The 22,299-nt window shown below is 41.7% G+C and overlaps 1 protein-coding gene across 2 annotated transcripts in view; it reads left to right on the top strand.

Moving 5' to 3' along the window:
- The first annotated feature begins 5,095 nt into the window (after positions 1 to 5,095).
- The window catches only part of ANLN (anillin, actin binding protein), a 56,243-nt gene continuing 39,039 nt past the window's right edge, over positions 5,096 to 22,299 (top strand). The window contains exons 1-10 of one of the 2 annotated variants that reach the window (XM_075921746.2): positions 5,096 to 5,354; positions 13,026 to 13,179; positions 13,754 to 14,050; positions 14,531 to 14,862; positions 15,613 to 15,802; positions 17,570 to 17,763; positions 17,931 to 18,038; positions 18,892 to 19,000; positions 20,007 to 20,126; positions 20,800 to 21,035. In XM_075921746.2, the coding sequence (XP_075777861.2) occupies positions 5,337 to 5,354; positions 13,026 to 13,179; positions 13,754 to 14,050; positions 14,531 to 14,862; positions 15,613 to 15,802; positions 17,570 to 17,763; positions 17,931 to 18,038; positions 18,892 to 19,000; positions 20,007 to 20,126; positions 20,800 to 21,035 (1,758 nt within the window). In that variant the 5' untranslated portion in view covers positions 5,096 to 5,336. The remainder of the gene's footprint in view (positions 5,355 to 13,025; positions 13,180 to 13,753; positions 14,051 to 14,530; positions 14,863 to 15,612; positions 15,803 to 17,569; positions 17,764 to 17,930; positions 18,039 to 18,891; positions 19,001 to 20,006; positions 20,127 to 20,799; positions 21,036 to 22,299) is intronic. The other variant, XM_075921747.2, reaches the window with a different exon arrangement.

Raw genomic sequence — 22,299 nt, 5'->3', positions numbered from 1 at the left:
CAAAGCACTCAAGCACATATTTATTGTGTACTGTCACACAGTAATTCAGCATGACAAGAATCAGGTCTTGGCAGTAACCGAGTATTGAAAATTATCTTTTGAATTTACTGCATGTTGTGTCACCAGATTGCAATCTATGGACTACAGTTTGTTGAGTCATTTTCGTAAGAAAAATTTCCATTAAAATAGCTTTTCAAGTAAAATCTTTCAGTTTTTAAACAAAGTTATTTTTTTCGGTTTTTCAAAAATGTCTTCCAAAATACAAAATATGATACTATGATATATGGGATATGGTTAATGGTGTGATTTTGTGTCATTTTGCATAACCACAAACCACTGTTTTGTGCAGATTTGAAGCCAGATTGTCAGTTAGCATAAATAAGCATAACTCCATTGAAATACTTTCATTTTTGCCATCTGACTGTTGGTCTTTTTCAGGAGTTTTAGGTCAGCAAAATGTCACAGTTATGTCAAATTGCAAGGGATAGAAAAGAAGGTATTTAATAAATTAGAGGCAAATGAAAGAGGTCTTTGTCTCCCTGTCCTCTGCCTTTTCTACATCAATGATGAAAAGTCAGAAGACTCAGTTTAGAGAGGTCCTGGGAAACCTTCTATGATTTTGAGATACAATGTTATAGTGAAAAGATCAAGAATGGAGCAATGTTTTTCAAATTCCTGAGAAATGTTTATTACTCAACACAGCCTTGGAAAGATGCAAATTTGGATTGCTAAGACAATGGTTTTTCTTCATCAGATTTCAGTTTTGAAAGCCTGTTGTTCAGTTCCATGTAGAGCTCATTTCTGAAATTTGGGATGGGGCTACAATAATGACAGAGAGTTTCAAAAGTATATATATCTTCTGGTTTCCTTACCTTAGGTGAAATGAGTCCCTACTCTTTGAGAGAAGCTGGGTGAGCGTTAAACTAATATGAAAAGAGGAAAGTTAAAAAAGGGAAAGATACGAACATATAGTTAACACAAAATCAAGATGTTGAGATTATAGGGATGTGAATGGTTTTCCAATAAGCATCACACCTATCCCCAGTCCAATGGTGGGGATTCCCCCATGTGAAAAGCCTGGAAGGAGTTATGGCCAAGGGAATCCCTGGTTGCAGTGGCAAAGAACTGTTGCAAGAGACATATCTGTCATGTATATAGTCCTGTACTACTTTGCATACTCCAGGATCCGTGGACACTAGGGATGGAGTAATCATCTTGATGGAACAATCCCAAATAAACTCTGCAATAGGATCTTCCCTGTTAGCCCCCTCACCTATACTAAGTAATTTTCCCAAGATTCAGTTCGAGTCAGTGTCAGAGCTGGGCCTAGAATTTAGAAGATTGTGACTCCCACTCCTGTGCACTTGACTACGGCCTGATTTTCCCCTGCTTTGCACCATTTTGTTTCGAGCAAATGTAAAACACTGCCACATCAGAGTAGGAGTGTTTTATATCCATTTAGCACAGATGTAAATGATGGCACAAGCACTAGTACAATGTACAATGTACAGTGCGGTGGAGAGTTAATCCTTGTGTATATCAGCTCTTCAGTTCCAGCAGCTGTACTTATTAGACTAGCTATTCATTGGTTAAATTGATCACAGCTTTAATTGACAGTACTGTGAACAGCAGCAGAATATAAGAGCCATTTAAAATATATTAGTGTTTCCACTCTGGCAGCTGACCCAACATGAATTTTTGTCAAAATGATTTTGTATAGACAAAATCTACTGCCTGTCATATTGTAAGAAATCTTTTTGAGATGTTCTTAATACTTAGATGGAAAGGCAAATAAGGTCAGTGTAAACTTTTTCTTTGAATAGTGAGTGTTGTATCCATTGTATGTAGCGGGAACCTCTGTTATTTGGAGGTAATCAGCTAGGATTTGTCACTTTTATGCATGGTTCCTCTAAGTTTGTCAGCATAGAGCTAAGGAGGCACTTTGCATTTGCACGCATAGTACCTCCCAGTTGTTTTCACTGGTGATCCAAGATTGTAGATTCTATCCTATTGGCAAAAGGACAAGGTTTGGGAGATATCCTCTCAGAATTATAGTAGTTCATAGATGAATAAGGTTGGACTGGTGGGCGCCACACTGTGGACTATCATAACACAAGGGTTTTATCTTCAGTGTTTTATACACTAGTTTGTATTGGTATCTTTAAGGAAGAAAGCCAGACCCAAACAGCATTTGGCCCAAACTTTCCAAGCGAGGTAAGAAGGTAACTTTATTAGTCATTAGATATGTGCTTGTCCAGCTCTTTGAAAATGTAAAACCACCCTTCAAAAAAATTCCATTTGACTTCCATTTGAGTAATTTTTGTAGGACAAATGGACAAGTCAGATATTATTTATTTAGTCATCATCATCATGGTAAAAGGCAAATGTCTAGTTTCAGTGTTTGAGCTATTAGTTTTCATGACAAATTTTCAAAGCTGCATAGTATTTCATACATGATTTACATTTTATTGTTTACTGTTACACACAGGATCTGCTTTCACACTGCTAGGTGACAATTACCACCAGGCAAAATGGAAGATCTGATGATTTCTCAAACTGATCTCATGATATTTGGGTGCCTAACACATGATATAGTGTTTTAATCCTTGAGACTGGCACTACTGTGAGTCTGGTGCTGAGTACTGGGTATTGTTTCACCTATACCTGAAAAAGAATTCCTTGCTTCCTTTCAGTTTTTCAAATTTGTAAAAGATTATTTGATGCCCACCTTTTAATTTCCCTTTAGGTTCTGTGGAACACAAACATGTAGGCTTAATTTATTTGGGGAAAAAGTGTTATTGTGATGAAACCTGGTAATCTGAAGTTCCTTGGCTCCTGTTGTGCCCACTAGTTCTTCCATAGTACTGTTCCAAAAGACTGACCTTCTTTGAAGTCCCTACAAAGATACCATATTAGCAGAGGGTGATCCAATAGTTCTGACCCTAGCCTTAGACTTGGGAGAGCCAGGTCCAATTTTATGCTGTATTACAAATTTTCTTTGTAACCTCGGGCAAGTCACTTAGTCTATTGCTGCCTCATTTCCAAATCTATATCATGGGGATAATAGCACTATTCCCTAGAGGGGTTATGAGGATAAATGCATTAAATATTCTAAAGGCTTTTGAGCTCTAACAATGAAAAGTGCTATGAAAGTGTTACATATTATAAGTGATAACAGAGGTCATTTCTTTTGAGAACACCAGGGTATACATTTTCCCAGTCACTTCAATCAGAGACTATTTCAGTTTGTATCAAATTGATAAAGAATTTATTTATGTACCAAATAGAGAAAAATAAACATAATAGTAAACATAATCTCTTGTTGAAATCTTAATTTCATTTGAAAGAATAAACATAATTTCATTTTAATAACTAAATATCTAATGTGTGAGATAGACTTGTCAAAATGATGTCTCTAAGTAATGCATAATGCATTTCTGTGTGTTTGAGTGTAGTGGCAAGTTGGAGGGCTTGTATGGAAGTACAGAAATTAAACTAGAGCAGCATGATCTTACTGGATCTGCATCTGTAACAGAAGGCATAGTAACTCAAACCATTGCAGTTCTAAAATGCATTTCAGAAAACTGAAGACCGCTGGAGTATGCACACTGTGTGTCATGGGGATGTCTGATGCATGTAGCCTACTAGTTCTTGATCCAACTTCCTTTTGGATTGTCGTGGATTACATGTTAGATGTCTTGCTTGCTATCCTTCTATCATTTATGCAGTCTTCTAATACTCCAGCAAAAGAAATTGCACATTTACCCTCACCAACGGTGATTTCTTCTTTGGGAGGAGGAAACAGAGTCTCGCCTTTCTCACAGTTGTGAATGCTTGTGTAGTCTCAGAACATCGTGTAAGTGCTATGTCTTTGACTATGGAGGGTCCCAATGCTGCTCTCAATGAGGGCAGTCTCCCTGGATTGTGCGCTGCTGCAACTCCTGGTTATATGAGAGCAGCCCACATATTACTACTGGGTAGGAGGTGTCCAAACGAATGACAGGGACTAGTCAATCTTACATTCTTGTGCACTTTTCAGAAAAGCCTGAGAATTATTGGGCATTTTAACATCTGCTACATATTGTGTTGCCCTGTTTCTGTGGCAACACATGTATAGCTTGGCATGGCAATAAAAGTATTTGAATTTAAAAAGAAGGTAGAGAAGGGATACCAAGAGGGCAGCATTAAAAAAATAAAATAGGAGCTTGGAAGTGTGACCCAGGACTGGAAGGATAGAGAAGGGAAGAGGTGCAGGAAAGGAAGTAGTGAAGAGTGATAAAAGTGAGGAAGCAGAAAAATATATTATTCACTCGGGAATAGAAAACAAAAACCAAAATTCCTACAGATCTCAGGCTTATGAACTACTTGAGTATTTTAGCACAGTGAAATGTGCCAGATTAAGGCATATTGTCATCAAATACAAAATCAGTGACTATAACCTAGAGAAGGCGCCTGGGAGAAATACTGCATGGGGTACATCTAGCGATGACAATGTGAGAAACAGGGGAGATGGAGACAAGAGAGCCACTTTCTACTCCAACTACAGGACAAGGCCAAAGACATTTACACACATGTCATCTGAAGAGAAAAAAAGGGCTTCACATTTCAGCTTAACAATAAAATGCAGTATGTGACCTTGTGAAAAGATGGTGGCGGCAGAGCTCGAATAGAGCCTGGGTTGTAGTGTCTGTGTTTTTCAACATTTCAGTTTTCCTGGTGCAGTGCCAGGTGTGGGGGGAAGTGAAAGCAAGTTTGAAACCGTGAAGGGTCCTTAAGCACAGCAACACCATCAGCCTGAGTCTGCGGAGAGCCTGAAACAATCGCTTTCAGGGGGAAGCACCTATGCAACCAATCAGGATAGTGACACCAAGCAGCTGCGAGCCCAGCCACTACGCCGGGCAGGTGGGGGGGAGAAAGGGATGCAGTGCTCTCTCTCTTACATGGCGTTCGCCCCTCCGGTGAATGGGCGCGCTCATTGTCCACCGAATGGTCCGTGCCCATGTCAATCGCAGCTTTTATCCCGCCCCTTTTCCCCTAGCGGACAAGCCGCGAGCACCGCGATTCAAATAGGCGGGTTGCGTTGGGCTGCGTGCACAGGCGCAAAGAGGCGGCGTCGGTTGGCTTCCCTTCCTGGTGCCGGCTATCACGTGACCGCGCTGGCTGGCCTTAGGGGGCGGAATGGTCGGCCGTGGCGCGTGCGCAGTGGAGGCGGGCGCTGAAATTCAAACTCCGAAGAGCGGTTGGGGGGGGCGGTGGTTTTAGTCAGTGCCACTCCCGGAGCAGCGCGAAGAAGAAGGGACAGCGGGCGCGGGGCGGCAGCAGCAGCAGCAGCAGCGATGGATCCTTTCACCGAGGCGAGCGGCTGGTCCCCCTCCCCTATAGCGAGACTGTCACGGGGCTCGTCACGGCCGCTCCCTCCCTGCTTGGGAGCCGGTGCTGGGGGTGTCAGCCCCGTGGGGAGGTGGCGGCAGGGAAGGGGGCGCCGGGCGAGAGACGCTCAGGGAAGGGGGGATCGGGGCTCAGTGAGCGCGGGGCGAGCTGCTTTTGTCCTCGCCCCAGCCGGGCACGTTGCGCTTCCGGCAGCTCCGGGGCTGCGAGCTGCCCAGTGCGGGGCTGGCCGTGGCCGGAGGGTGTGTGGGTGGGGGGGGGGTGAGGGGGGGTGTTTCCAGTAGGGGGGCTCCCACCCCCGCCGCGCAACTCCCGCATCAAAGCCCGATAACGCGCCACGCCCCTGCCCCGGGCGCTGTCACTCCTTGCGCGGCTGGGGGTGCCCATGACCCCGTCTGGGCTCGGCGGCGCTGCGGTGTTTGCCGCCCGCGCGTAGGGTGCGCGCCGGGGGCCCGGCCGGGATCAAAGGCCTGTCGGGCGCGGCGCTCCCCTGTCGCGGGGTCTAAGCCCATGTAGCCAGCCTGGCGCTGCGTCTCCCTTTCCTGGCGTGAGCGTGACAGGGTCAGTGCTGCTGCTTCGGAAATGATTGGTTTAGAGGTGGCTGAGCTGAGGTGTCTGTCACTTCTGAATGCACAAGACGTGCAAGTCAAGGCCAGCTGAGCGGGGCTGAACAGTCTTGAGTCCCTATGGTGGTGGGAACGGTTCTAACCATGTGACTGCTGAAGATGATAATTGTGAAGAATTGATGTTCTAATTCCAAAGAGATGACTCAGAGGTACCAAAGTGTAGAGCCCTGCATGGGTACGAAATGTGTATCTGTATCTGTGAAAAAGAGCTGCGGATACCTGTAGGGACATCCGTGGATATCTGCAAATTTGCAGGGTTCCAGGTACAAAATTTGTACCTGAATCTGGATCCTCAAAGTGAGTCATGGACATCCACGTCTGTTCATGTGGATACCCGTGGATGTAAAGTGGGTATTTGCAGATTTGCAGGGCTCTACCAATGTGGAGCTGAGTTGTGTGTGTTTGTAATATGTTGTATTGAATTCTAATGGTGTCAAGAAGTCTAATTTACCTTTTCATCAATTTGTGTGTGTGTGTGTGTGTGTGTGTGTGTATATATATATATATATATATATATATATATATATATATATATATATTCAAAATGAACACATTATTAGATATTTGCTATAATAAAATTCTCAAGTGAGGCTGGTCTAAAAAGCTCATGCACTGATGTAACTGAGATTAAAAAAAATTCTGTCCTGCTTTTAATTAAGTTATAGCAACCCCTTTCCATGTGTACTCTTAAACTGGTTGAATAGTAGCTGAGTGTTTTGAAGAGATTTAATTTAAATGATTTGAGAACTTGCACAAAGAAGTAGCACTGAATTAACTAAATTGGAGCATAAACTGTATCTGTGCCCTCAGTTTATGTTAAAACAGAGTTAATCTAGCCTCTGCAGGTCAGATTTGGTTTATATATAAACAACTTAATATCACTTCCTTAATTGGTAGCGGGTGACCTGATGAGACACGTCTTAAATTCCTTTTCAAACAGAAACTACTGGACTGACTTTAAAATTGTTCTGCATGCTGGGAGGTACTCCATTGTGCACTAGGCATCTTAGATAGCGATTAACTGAATAATCATGTAACCACATCACATTTTTGCGGTTACATGACTATTCGATAGTCCCCAGGGGAAGGGTCGACAGCCAGGACGGTTTAACTCCACTCTTGGGAAGCCCTTGCCACCACAAACACCACCTCTGTTCATAGGGGGTCCAAGCTCAAGAGGCAGCAATGAGGGAGTTTTGCGGGGGGGGGGGGGGAGGAAGACAGGCAACAGCTTCCCATGTGTATTGGCTCCTGCTTGCCCCCCTGCTCCCTCTATAGGAGGCAGCAAGGAGTGTGAGAGGCAGCGCGTGGGAGCTGATGTGCATGGGGAGCTGGCTTGAAAGTTGACTTTCCCTGTGTACCGAGTTCCGCCTGCCCCCTTTATCCTCAGTGCTGCTCTGTCTCTATCATAGGCAGCAGTGCGGCAGGTTGAGGGGCAGACTGATCCAGCATATGTGAGGAGCTGGCTTAAAAGCTGGCTCCCCATAGTCACTGGCTCCCCCGCACTCCTTGCTGCCTCTGATACAGTTCAGAGTACCTTAATTGACATCCCTTGTATGCACACAAGCATCTTGTATACTGAGGGTACATCTAGACTACGTTCTTTTTTCGAAAGGAGATATTCAAATTTGTGCTGAATTTGCATATCTTCTTACGATTGCTCTTTCAAAGTGTCTTTTTTTAAATGAAAGCAATTTAGAACAAGTTTTTTCAAAAGATCCCCCCCCTTTTTCGAAAACTCCATATACCTCATTTTTTAAAAAGGGTTCTTTTGAAAAAGGGGGGATCTTTCGAAACCCCCCCCATCTAAACTACTTTCTCTTTTGAATGAAAACACTTTCGATCAGAAGAAGACATGGAAAGAAATATGGAAATTAGCACCAAATTTGCATATCTCCTTTCGAAAAAGAAGGTCATCTAGATGTACCCTAACTGAATTTTGAGAACAAGCTGGGGCTGTTAGGTCAAGTAACTTTTTGGAGGAACTGATCCCACCATTTCTGGAAGGCGGGAGTATGATATTCTTATATTGGTAAGCCTTCAAACCTAACACAATTATTCTTGAACTAAAATTAAATACTAAGTGCTATCTGCTTAGTATTTCAGATACATTAGTTGAATAATTATCTCTTTAAAGCCTTATGCCAGTGGTCCCCAACCTTTCGAGGTTGTCTGGCGCCGGGGGCGTGGCCGTTCGCCTGCCGGGTGCCAGGGGGCGGGGACACTTGCGCCCTGGGGGCGGCCCCCCCCCCCCATAGCTGCATGCCCGGGGCCGGCGCTCCTCCCGCCAAGCACCGCGCGCCCGGGGCCGGCGCTCCCCCCGCCATGCGCCCGGTGCCAGGCCAGCCCCGAGCACCTGGCGGGCGCATGGAAATGCCCCCACGGGCGCCATGGCACCCACGGGCACCGTGTTGGGGACCACGGCCTTATGCTATGTTCAGATTGCATACCTTAGATTGGCAGAGCTGTGTTGCTACAGCTGTGCTACTCTAAGGTATGTAGAGTAGCCACTTTCTGATGGCAGGAGAGAGCTCTCCTGTCAACAAAATAGAACCATTCCCAATGAGGGGTTGTAGTTTTATTGGTGAGAGAGTGTTTTGGACTGACAAAGTGTGCTGTCCACACTAGAGGTGTTAAAGATTAGTTGACAATCCAATAGGCATTTGCTCTTAATAGGGATGTTAGATAACGTTTATTTTAGTAATCATGTAGCAGCAAAAAAAAATTACTAAAATACTCGCTGATGGGGGGGGGGGGGAAGACCATCAGACAGTGCACTCCCTGCCCTGACTCCTGGGGAGCCCTGCTACCCCCACCCTTCCCGCTGTTGCCTCTTCTCCCTGCAGACAGAGGCTGCTTCGGCAGCCTGCCTGGCTCCTTGCCCCCCCCCCCCCCCACCCATGCTGTTGCCTCTGATAAAGAGACTGCAGTGAGAGGGAGGGCAGGCAGCTCAGCGGGTTCTAGTGCTTGTGAGGAGCTGGTTTTTAAGCTGACTCCTCTTGAGCAGCGGCTCCCACCTGTCCCTGTGCAGCTGCCTTTGTGGAGGGTAGCAGGAGGAGCGGAGTAAGTAGGGGCAGGCAGTTCCACAGGAACCAGCATGTGCGAGGAGCTGACTTAAAAACTGGCTCCTCATAGTTACTGGCTCCCACCTCTCCCCCTTCCTCCTTGCTCTGTCTCATACAGAGTCAGCAAGGGGATAGTGCATGTAGTCGTTTGGATTAGCTGATAAGTGTAGGCTTATCGATTAAACTAACACTAACATCCCTAGCCCTTAACAATATTTGACTGTGGTGGTGGGATAACTTAGAGCTCTACACTTGTTTTTGCTATTAAGGCACAATAATAGATGATGAATGGCCTGTATATAAGTTTAGTTTATTATATATTTAGTAAGTATGTTGTTACGGCAAGTACAAAAAACTACAAACATTCTAATTAAACTTCTAGCTGTTGGCAAAAACTCTTACAGGTTACAGTAAGACACCCTCTCCCTCCCAAGACAGTGGTCTTCAAAACTAACTCTAAAGGTTACTTCCAAGTGTTGCTTATTCATCATGTCTAAGAGCAGAATTTGAATTATAACGGTTACTTGGAAAACTTGAGCATGCTGCAAACTGACAAAAGTTTGAGTTCAAGAATGGAGGTGCACATTCTTGTTAAATGACATCCTAGCTGCAGTAACTGAAACAGCTCATGCTGGTCTAACGGAACAGATTGGAATGTGGATGTGTATTTGAATAACTCAGTCTTACTTTACACGTGCTGTTTAACTATTCCTTTGCTGCATATTTCTAATTTAGTCTTTGCATCTGAAAACTTTCTTCCACATATGTATCCCTGTGCACTTATTTTTTGTTGTTGGTGGAAGTGGGGTAGAGCAAGAGAACAAGGTAGCATCCAAAATTGACATGCAATTTGTCAATCCAGGCATTCCTGGCTCCATGTGGATTTCCTCCTTTATTAGTAACAGACACTTAGAGTCAGCATTTTGCTTTCACACACTATTGCTGAGATTGACATTCCGTTAATTCTAGAACAAGAACATAAGAATGGCCATAGTTGGTTAGCCCAATGGTTCATATAGCCATGTACCCCGTCTTCTGACATTGGCCACTGCCAGGTGCTTCAAAGTGAATAAACAGAACAGGGCAATTATCAAATGTTCCATCCTCTTTTGTCTAGTCCCAGCATCTGGCAGTAAGGGTACGTCTAGACTACATGCCTCTGGCGACAGAGGCATGTAGATTAGGCTACCCGACAGAGTAAAATGAAGCGGCGATTTAAATAATCGCCGCTTCATTTAAATTTACATGGCTGCCGCGTTGAGCCGACAAACAGCTGATCAGCCGTTTGTCGGCTCAGCGCGATAGTCTGGACGCTCCCCTGCCGACATCAAAGGGAGTTGTCGACAACCCAGGTATGCCTCCTGGGATGAGGCATACCTGGGTTGTCGACAACTCCCTTTGATGTCGGCAGGGGAGCGTCCAGACTATCGCGCTGAGCCGGCAAACGGCTGATCAGCTGTTTGTCGGCTCAACGCGGCAGCCATGTAAATTTAAATGAAGCGGCGATTATTTAAATCGCCGCTTCATTTTACTCTGTCGGGTAGCCTAATCTACATGCCTCTGTCGCCAGAGGCATGTAGTCTAGACGTACCCTCTGTCTTAGGGGACACCCTGTACTTGGGATTGCATCTCTGAACATCTTGACTAATAGTAATTTATGGACACATCCTGCCTAAACTTCTAATGTTTTTTAACCTAGTTACACTTTCAGCCATTACGCTTTTAGCCTGAAGTGCACTAGGGATGTGAGGGACTAGATGACAACCTGATAAGCAAATTCTTATTGGATAGTCAGCAAGCTTGTTGACTAGTTGCTTCCCCCTCCCTTGGGACTGCTGGACTTGGCACAAGCCAGGACCAAGAAGTCCCGGCTCATGCTGGTCCAGGACGCTGTGCCTCTGCATTTTAAATATAGTAAGAGTCCAACAGCTCTTACTACAGTTAACATACAGAGCTGCTGTGTGGGTGACTCCCAAAGTTGGCAGAAGCTGGGGCTGCTCAGTCCCAGCTCAAGCTGGCTATGGGAGCTACCCCCACTGTGGTTCTACAGAGCGAACCTTATCGACTAATCATATAGTCAATACAAATTGTATCGACAACACGATTAGCCAGATAACTGCAATTCAACATCCTTATCCTGGCCTATTGTGTGCGCTCCCTCCTTCCACCAGCTGTTCAAAATGACTAGCTGTGGGGGTCATGAGCTCTCTGCATGTTCGAGATAGGCGGTGTCTTTGCATGTTGCCCCTGCTACCAGTACAGTCTCACAGCTCCCCATGATTGGGCCAGTTGGAGCTGCCTGGGGTATGCTTGTAGCATAGTCAATGTGCAGAGTGCTCCCCCAAGGGCACATGGCATACAGAGAGCACATGGGCCCCCTGCCCCAGGGTCCTGCTGGGCTGCTGTTTGGGTGGTGCCTAAGGTAAGCGCCTCCTGGCTGGAGCCTGAACCTAGCTCTCTAACCCCTTTCCCCCTCCCCCCTACATCCCTCTTCTCGGATTCTGCATACTCTTTTCCTTCCGGAATTCACAACCCCTTCCTTCGCCCAATCTCTATCCTAGACCCTGAGCATCCTCCATTAATATCAAGGAAGAGTGTAGTCCTTGATCATTTATCAAATTCCTTGGTCTGGCCCCCAGCAAAAATTATTGACCAACCTTGTTCTAGTCCCTATATCCCTTTCACCATGTTTGCTTCAGAACATGTTAATAGTGCACTTCAGTCAGCTAGAAAGGCTGCTTAACAGCAATGATTCTCCACCAGGAGTATGTGTAGCCCTAGGGGTACATCAACTCCTTTAGATATCCTCTTAGTTTTACAACAGGCTACTTAGAAAGGACTAGTGAAGGCAGTAGAAACTAACATTTCATACAGAAATGACTTGTTTATACTGCTGTATATGCTATACACTGAAATGTAAATATAATATTTATATTCAACGATTTATTTATATAGTAAGAAGAAACAATTTTTCAGTAATAGTGTGCTATAGCACTCTTGTATTTTTATGTCTGATGTTGTAAGCAAGTAGTTTTTAAATGAGGTGGCAGTTGGGAGTGTGCAAGTTCTGAAAGGGGTATGGTAGTTTGGAAGTGTTGAGTCACTGTGGTAGAGAATGCACATATGCAATGCAACTGGCATGTATGCCAATTTTGGCAATTTGGTTTAAAAAAAATCCACACAAGACACTGCCCTCCAAACTCCCCAAAGATGTAAAATCCCTATTAATCAGTTAACCAACTATGTGGGGTCTGGGCGAAGGACCACTACAGCCCAGCTTGAGCAGCCCCCAGGTTTCCCACTCCTAGTGCCACTGCTGGGGGCTGGCCATTGTCTCCCTGGGTCGGGGGGTTCTAGCTGGCTCCTGAGCAACAGTTAACCATTACCTGGTAAGTATCACCCGGTAAAGGCCCTCACCAAACTACTAACCAAAAACTTTGTCTTTAGCAATGTTACTGTCATCTAGTAGTTTAGAAGTCAGTTGTCACAAACTCACTATTATTCATGGTCACTACTTATGAATTTCTTCATTTAAAAGTATAGTGGTGCAGGAAATCCAACTTTGGAGATGTATAATTTTTTGCTTCCATAGCGGAAATCGTGGGTGGGTGGGTGGGTGGACGGACAGGGACTAAGGAGGCTTCAGTTTGGGGCTGAGGTGTGGGTGTGTCTAGCTGTGAACTGTGGCCAGGCTGCAGTCAAGGGCAGATGCTGAGTGCAGAGCTGGGATCTGAGCAGGACCTGGTGGCCCACTCATGCCACCATCTGTGCAGCCCACTGTGTCTCCCAAATTGTTTGGGGACCTCCAGTTGTAGGACAATAGAAACATGGAACTGAAAGTTAACTTTAAAAAGTCAGTGTTTCAGGAAATTCATGTTACTAATAAAGAAGAAATTACAACAGAATACGGAAGTATGTAATAATCTGTGCCTTTCTAAACATTTAGAAACTTCTTGAACGTACTCGTGCCAGGCGAGAGAACTTACAGAAGAAAATGGCTGAGCGACCTACAGCAGGGATGAGGCCCACAATGCAGACAAAGAGAACTAGAGAACCTTTGTCAGAAACGAATAACCAATCACCTTTGCCTGATGAAGAAGGTATCTTGCATCAGAGTGGTGCAAAAATAAAAAACCTCTTAAATCATATGGCTCATTGTTCCTATGTGAAAATTCCCATTCATTTCTTTTCTTGCATACTACTTTGACTAAAAAATGCTACTTTTTTAGCATCAAAGTTTAACCCTCTTCTTTCAAAACTTAACAGTAAGAGATGCTATTGTTTGCCTTTTCCATTGGGACCAAAATGTGTCTAGCCTTTAAGCTGGTGGCAAATGTCTTACAAATCACTAATTTAGTTATTTAGACCTCACTTAATAGTTTAAACAAATCATTGCCATGAAAGTGACTCTTCTTAGTTAGTAATACGGAAACACTTTGTCCCTTTAAACTCTACATTCTTTAATCAAGAATTGATGATGGATGTAAAAATTGGGCACCTGTTTTCCCCATTGCTTTTATGTAAAAGTTTGATTTTTAAAAAAGACACAATGGTGAGCTTAAAAACTAAAAAGCTCTTTCAGCAAGGCGATATAACTTCAGTACTTTTAACTTCAGGCTGTGAAGATGATAGCTGCTAATTGACTGTGGTTCATATATTTTTAACTTTTTACAGTGCAACCTAGTACAAAGCCATCCCCATCAAAAAGGCTCTGTTCTGCCAGCATGGAGGGTCCAGTTTCTAGCTCAGAGAATAGACAACCAGTTAATTCAACTTCCATGAAGTATCTTCCTCCTGAGATGACTGCACAGCCACAAGCAACTGGAAATAACAGGGCTCCCTCAGTTCAGCCTGTTCCAGTGCTTGTTAAGAAGGAAGAACAGAACTTGAAAACTGAAGTACCTGAAGCCCTTACAGTCAAAACACGTATGCAGAAATTGGCACAACAACGACGCTGCTGGGATGATAATGGTATGTTCTGCTTGGTATAATTTAAAAATTAAACCATTTGTTGTGACAGTGGTGTAAACAAACACAACAGACTTAGTGATTGTTCCTAATACAGGATTTATTTCAAGTCCTGACTTTTATATATTTTTTTCGTAATGTTATGAATATCGTGGGAAAAGAAACAGGTGCCCAAAAGAATGGGAAATCATTTAGAATACGCCTTCTGTACAATGTATCATTCTTCTGTTTTTTATTTTTTTTACATCATTGTAAAATTGGTGTAATCAGTTTTTAGAAATCTTACATTTCTTGGGATTTTGTGAAATAATCTGCCAACATCTTGGCAAAATAACCTAACTAGTAACAGTTGTAAATGAGCTGAATGTGGACTTTATAACTACTTTTAAAAATAAACACACACAGTAACTGGTGCAAAAGGTTGACTCTTCCTAGTGTCCTAATATTTCAAAAAGTTCATGTAGCTCTTATCTTAATTTTCAGATCCATCTGAAAGTCCTCCCCTTCTGTCAAAAGAACGGATTGTTTCCCCACCCAAACAGCCATCTCTGCAAAGTGATACCCCAATTGGGAGAAGAGGCCGTTTAGCTAACCTTGCTGCTACAATTGGTTCCTGGGAAAATGATCTAAGTCATCCATCTGCAAAGCAAAACAATACACAAGAACAGCCTGGCACTACTTGTTTATCCAAATTGTCCACTACAAGTGAAGCATCTGCTCGAATCAATAGTGGCAGTGTAAAGCAGGAAGCGGCATCCTGTTCTCAAAGAATTATTGAGGTGTCTGTAAATAAACCAGCAACCTCTGAAATATTGGTGAGTGATCAAATTTAACTAACCTGATGTGGGTTTTGGTTTTTTTGTGAGATGGATGTTATCCCATCCATGTCTAATCTGTATGTTAGTGTACAAGTAATCATAGCAGTTTTAAAAAAGTAATGCTAATTATAATTTCACTAATCATCTGATACTTTAAAAGAATCATCATAATCTTTTCATTGCAAAATTAAGATGGACCATATGAGCAAGAGAAGGGAGCAGTGACTACCAAATCTAAGTGCATTGCACTCCTTTTTAGTCCCAAATGGGGATTTATAAGAGTGACACACTCCCTAAGTTAACTTGACAAGTTGGAATTACGAGGGTCTTGCTTTTAGAAATTAGTTATTCATGTGGCTAATCATGACTCTCAGCTATACATTTTTGTAAAATGCAAGTCAGACATCAGAAACTTAGTAGTATCTGTTACAAAAACTATCCCATTCATGAACTTGTACTGTTTTACTGAAGTTAGAATTTAAGGATAGACGAATATTCAAGAACATGTGCAACAGATAGCAAAAATATGGAGTCAGATATTGAAAAACTGATATATTGGATCTAATGCTTTAAAGCCATTGTGTAACTTGTGCCTTTTCTCTTGTTCTCTTGGGAAATAAGGGAGTTCAGATTTCAAACAGTGTTATGTGCAAAATTTCTTAATATAGCTTTTTCTGGTTTGTGAAGAATGTGTGGTCTCATGTTTATCTATGGTCATATTCAAAGTATATTTCTTTTCCTGTTTAGGGATCAAATGATGACTTAGCAAAATCCTCTAGAGTTGCCAATCCTAAGGAATCTGAGGTACAACAACCATTAAAAAAGAAACCCTGCAGTCCACAGAAAACAATCTTATCTCAGCCAGCTCAGCCCAAAGAAGAACCAATCAAAATAACGTATACACAACTTGAACATAAGAATAAGCCTACAACACCAGGTAAGGAACTGTTCTGTGTTTTTTGTTTTTGTTAAAGCAATGAGTGATATTGTTGCTTTTTAACCATTACCTTAAGTTTTATATATAACTTATAAATATTTCCAACAAACTGTACTAATTTCCCCCCCCCTCCAAACCCAGGTTTGAAACTATGATTAGCAGCTAATGCTGATCTACACCATGCAATGGTTAGCTGTCTATATCCTGGATTGAAGTTTCTTGTAACGTTCTAATAGAATTCTAACCAATCATCTTACTGATAATTTATAAGAACCTCCATAAATGTAGCTTCCATGTTCTCCTTGTTCTCTGAACATATTTTTAGTAGCTTCCACTGATACCATTTAAAACTCTGAACTAACTTTATAGATAAAGAATATTTCAAGTCTCTTTAAACCCAGGTGTCAGTTTTGGTGTTTTTTGAACCCTCTTTATGGCCTTCTGGAGGAAAGCTCTCGCAGATCTCAAGCCTCTAACAATCCCCACTCTACATAGAGATAAGCAGTGTTTTAGGTTTAGGTTTGCAGCACCCTTGACCATTAGAATCAAATGAATTGAATCCATTCCAGCTGGCTATTTATACCTCCAGATTGTTTTTTGTTTCCTGTGTCTTTTGAGTCTGTCCCAAATCAGTGTCTGTCCCAAATCAGTGTATGCAAACCATCCCAAAGATGGTACTTTTCTGGACCTGTTTGCAAGAATTACCCCCAATGTTTCTAGTTCCTCGAGGAGCTTCAGTAACCCTCCACTATGGAATATATAGAACACAATCACTGACCTGTAACTGTGCAGAATAACTTTTATGAAGGTTATACAATATTCTTCAAATATACTGCATGTGTTTCTAATACATGTCTCACTAGTCAAGTTGGGACATTAGTGATTTTTTTTTTCCAAATTATTTAATCCTATAGGTTCTTGCTACATATGGGCCAATGAGGTGTTGAGTTTAATGCTTTAACTTGTGTAAAGTATGAAACTTTCATTCCCTGGTTTCAAAAGATATATGTGTACAAAAGGAGTTGAGAGCTCTGCTAGTTTACTCTTAATATTGTGATACTAGAAGTTCAAGGAAGATTACTTGAAAATAATCATAAACAGCTACCTAGCTGATGAACTGTACAAAGAACAGAGCTGGAATGGCAAAACTGAACTTTATTCCTTTTTTACCCTAAGGTTGGCGCTGCAGTTTTGCTTCACTAAGCTTTTGTTTAAGACTCACTTAGTATGTTGGGTATAATAGTATAGATTGTCTGTCTGTTTTTAAGTAAGATAAATGCCAAACAGTACCTCCACTCTGTATTTCACAACTGTTTGAGTGCCACTTTGTACTAGGGATGTTAGCAAATGTTTATTTTTGTAAAAGTGTAACCACTGATAGGAGCAGCAAGGGGAGGAGGCATGTAGTCGTTAGGACTAACCCCTGAGTCCAGGCTTATTGCTTAATCGTGTAAACAATTACACACTAACATCCCTACTTTGTGCTGACTTGAGACTTGGTTCCTGGAGAGTAGGTGAGGAAGCAAGCTAATTTTAACTATCAGTTGAGAGACCTTTGTATTTGAAATGAGGTATTTCTTAACTTGGACATTACAGTGGTGCAAATCAATTAGTTTTCTATTTAGAGTGAGAGCAACAATTAAATGCTGTTCAAAAGATACTGTAGTAAGGTATGAAAAACACTGAGAGCTTTACAAGAAAGCAACTAATGTGTCGGTCTAAAAATTATTAAATGTTTGACTCAAGCTAAAAGTACTGCTTTTATAGGAGGGTCAGGAATCAAACCCTTTCTGGAACGTTTTGGAGAACGCTTTCAAGAGAATAGTACTCAAAGTCCTGTTACAACTACTACTGGATACAGAACGCCAATTATTACCCCAAACACAAAGACAATCCAGGAAAGACTTTTCAAACAGAATGAAACATCCTCCACTGCAAGTCTAGCACAACAGCTCAAGCAGGTATGATTTGTTAAATCGTAATAGCTTGTAACTTTCAGGAATATTCTCAATGCTCTACAATAGCGTAAGGAAGTAAAACCCCAACACACACAAAAAAACCTGCTTCATAATATATAGCTACAATCTACGGTGTGTTCTTGTATAACAATGATTTCTTCTCTCCTTAGGAACGTGAAAAAGAACTTGCTAGTATTCGTGTCCGGTTTGACAAGGGCAATCTGTGGAGCGCTGAGAGAGGTGAAAATTCAAAAAGCAGACATCCAGAAACGAAAATGGTAATATAGGACCATCTAAAAATTTTAAGGAAACCTAGCCTACATGGATAAGTGTGTAATAGTATGGATTATTTGCATTCTTTGTTTTGGGGATAAGCATATACAGGCCTAAACAGAACTCTTTATTCTAAGGGGCTCATATAATCCTTACTAGTGTACCTTCTTTCTCTCTAGCAACTTTTAAAAGGAAGGAGAAATCATGGTATGAGCTTGCAAGAGGCAGCAAGGGGAGAGGGGGAAGCAAGACCTGGTGCTGGGGGGAGCCATCTTAAAAAGCTGATTTTCTCCCTCCCCTCCCTCTCCCACCCCAATCCCAGCACCATCACTGCAGTGCTGCCTGCCCACCAGGCTCTTACTACATTTGAAACTGCAGAGCTGCAGTGGGGGTAGCTCCTGTATCTGGTGACTGCGCTTCTTCCTTTATTGACTAATTGTCTAGTAACAAACTACCCGCTTCTTAACATCTTTTGTAACCAATAAGCGTCAGCTTATCTGTTAACTAGTTACCCTGTTACACTCCTAATTAGAATTTAAGAGTTAAATATCTCAACATAAGTTTGTCTCTCTTGTCAATTTAAGTGCTATTTTTCAATATTAAACATTTGCCCTTCTGAATATTTTGTGGCTTTTTTGTAAAGCTCCCCTCTCCCTTCTGGAATCTGACTTGGGTCACTGCATCTGAGTAGGAGACTTATAGTTGTGACTTTTATTTTTCTAGTCTTCAAAAGCACTGATATTTTTATAAAATTTGAGTAAATAATAAACTTGTGCCTCAAATGTTTGTTTAGTTTTTATAAACCACAAATAATAGTACATTCTGAGACTGACTCTAATGTACTCTTTTCTTATTCAGGAAAGCCAAGCTCAAGCTAGTTCAACACAGCTTGCTAGTTCAGATGCTATTTCTCTTGTAGCCACAGAAAAGACCACAGCATCTGAGAAATCTCCCTCAGAATCTTCAGGTGGGAACCACCCTTCTTCAGTTGATATGAATTGTATTGGTGTAAAGGAATTTATGTTAATACCTTGTTACAAATGTTTAGGATCTGCAGCAGTGGTGAGAACTGGGCAGAGTGTATAGGCATACTACTTCCCCATATGCTGCCAATGCATCTTGAGCCTGACCTGTAACACCATTACACTTCTGGACCTAGGCTTCTTTAACAGACTGTCAATCAGATAATGACATTTAAAATGATTGGCAGATGTGAACTAAAACTTCAAAAACTGACCTTAAAATGGTAATCTGACTTTTTTTGCCTCCACCCTCTATGTACACAATGTGTGTGAAGGCTGTTAACTACCCATGCTAGAATAATAAAACCAGGGAGCATAATGTTCCCCAGAGAGCCCAATTGGATGTTTACCTGTTCTGAGGAAGCCTCCCCTTTCCTTCAATGTTGTAGCTGTCTTGAAGCAGCCAAATATCCCTCCTCCCCTACAAAGGTAAAGAGGGCTCCTTGACTCTGGCAGGACCTGGGAGACTTATTGGATGGTCCACTACATACTTAATAGTGAGGGAATGAGACTTCAGAGGCCCTGCCCAATAGAGGGGAAAAAAGGACAGAGTCCAACTCTACACCTTTGTGTGTAGAGATGTTGTGCTGGTTCTGTTGTACCAAACATAGCCATTTAGGGCCAGTGTGCACTTTTATCCCCAGTTTCCTCTTGCAGTAGGCTGGCTACTGTATCTTCTTTGGGAGCAGAGTGGCAGTCTCAGTATTGCTCCCATCCAAGTGCATTTATCCATTCATGGACTAGGGGGGAAGAAGTTTTCCCCAGTGCTCCAAAAGATTTAAAATGTTTCAGATTAAAATTTAAAAACAAAACAAAGTACTATTGTGTGCACTATTCTTTGCTTCCACCTGTAGATTTATGAACATTTAAGAATTAGCAATTTCAGAATCAGATTGATCAGAACTATCCACTGCATACTTGAAGTAATTTTTATCTCTCTCAATTTCTTAGGCTCTTCAAAATGTGAAGAGACTGAAAAACTCAGTCCTCTGAAGAACAAAGGATTGCTAAAGAATCCACTAAAAGCAGGGTCTGTCTCAAAACTTGAGCGACTTACAGAGAAAGAAAATGGTTTGTAACACGTCATTGGCCATATATGAACTTGATTGCTATTTTGTCCAATACACGATCAATTTCCTGCAAGTTAAGTGGGCTTCTAATTCAGCAAATGTCTTGCTATTGAAGTATATATTTGAGATCAAAGTCATATGAACATTGCTTGGGTTTCTTTAATTTTATTAGTTTCAGAGGGGTAACCGAATTAGTCTGTAACAGGAAAAACTTAAACAAATATTCTGGTAGCACATTAAAGACTAACAAAACATGTAGATGGTATCGTGAGTTTTTGTGGGCTGTGCACAGCCTACGGAAGCTCATGATACCATCTACATGTTTCGTTAAAGTGCTACCAAACTATTGATTTTGTTTGGGTGTGTTTAATTTTTATTGTAGTTGGAAAATAGAAATATATAGTGATATTCAGATTTCAAAGCGACACAAGAAGGCTGATCTGTGAACTTATTTCAATGAGAAAACTGGCCCTAAAGTGATGAAACACTTGTAAGTTAAGATTTATTCAGATGCATTTTTAACTTATTTCATGAAGTTATAGAAATGAGACAGCACAGAACTACTTGAAACATATAATTGCCTCTTCTAGTAAAGACCAGTGCCCTTAACATACTACAGGATATGCTTGTAAATAATATTCTTGAGATCTCTGTGGGTTTTTTTTCCTCTTCAGATGCAGTATGTGAAGTTAAGATAAGTGTGGATGATGAAATGAATAGCTCAAAGGTAATAAATGATATTTTTGATGAAGTTCTTCAAGAGGATGGACCAGACATAGAAAAACTAAAAAAAGAAATGAGTATGAACCTGGAAGCTGGGAGTGATGATGATCAGGAAGAGTCACTGAATATTTCATCAATGTCTCTGCTAACTCCATTAGCAGAATCTGTTGGTGTTGTAAGTCCAGAGGTGAGAACAGATTTTAAATACAGGGATCCACAACTTGACTGTGTAGCAATATTACTATTTCACAAATGTTGGTATTCTGGATTGTGGTCCCTGAACAAATATGAATAAAATGTGAGACTTCATTAAATCAATGAAATACTTAAATTCTGTCCCTCCACATTCTCACCAAGTTTCCTCAAATTTTAAGCCAATGTGCCTACACACTTGTTAAATGGGATTGCATGCTATTTTAACCTCAATTCATAAAAGAAGCATCACGTGCCTTAGGCAGTACAGCTGTCCCTGCTTAGTCCATGACCTAATCACTGATGTGTATTTTTTTTTCACTGGGTGTGCTTCCTAGCTTGAACACTCTAAGCAGCTCTGTGAGTTCCTTGCAACAAACAGTGTCCGCTTGAAAGTTATACTCACTGCTGATACTGCAAAGGCAAGGGAAAAATAGTTATCCTCATCTTTCCCTCTCTATCTCAGTGTACTTTACCTGTGATGAAGCTGCTATACTACGTGGCCTCAAAGAGGTGTACCGCAGATTCTTTCTTGTTCCTAAGGTTTACATTGGAAGTGGCTGCACTTTAGTTACATAAGGCTTTCATTTCTTGACTTTCATTTGTTCGTTACAATCAACTCTGTAGAAATGGAACAGCTGAAAGATTATTAATATTACTCAGTATTTTCTAATGAAATCAAAGGGCTCTGCAGGTCAGAGTTGGAGATGAAACAAATAGCTTACATATTAGTTTTATCAGTGCTCGATACTGGACCCTGGATTTTTCCACACTTTGATCTAGTAAAATCACTGTGTAATGGAAGAACCATAACAAACACTTTAGGAAATCTTTTTGAGGTTCTAGTTTTCAATATAGTTGCACTTGAGTGTTTACTTAAATAATAAAAATGCATTTGATCAAATGCTAAAGAAAGATTAAAACCTATATAAGGGTTTAAAGTAAAACTAGAAAAGGAACTTTTTTGACTCACTAGTTCGAAGAACAGCAACTTGTCCTGTGGCACCCGAGAGTTATTGTTACTTCACATTATTAGTCAAATACTTTCCTTTCCTTGAAAATGATGATTCTATCCTGAAGTCTTTACTTAGCCAGAACTATTAATTGTGGTAGGACTGCTGGCTCATAAGGCTTGCTGACTCTCATTCTAGGCCATCAGTCAGAATCTAGTAAATTATTTCTGGTCCTAGATCCAATGCTGTCTGTTTGAATAAACTATAACAGAAGTAATTATGGAATAAGATACTTCATAATCTTCC

The sequence above is a fragment of the Pelodiscus sinensis genome, chromosome 2 (genome assembly GCF_052426305.1).
Source record: "Pelodiscus sinensis isolate ZL-2025 chromosome 2, ASM5242630v1, whole genome shotgun sequence".
NCBI classification, from domain to species: domain Eukaryota; kingdom Metazoa; phylum Chordata; order Testudines; family Trionychidae; genus Pelodiscus; species Pelodiscus sinensis.
Note: the sequence above shows the minus strand (reverse complement) of the source record. Positions and strands in the feature narration are given on the sequence as shown.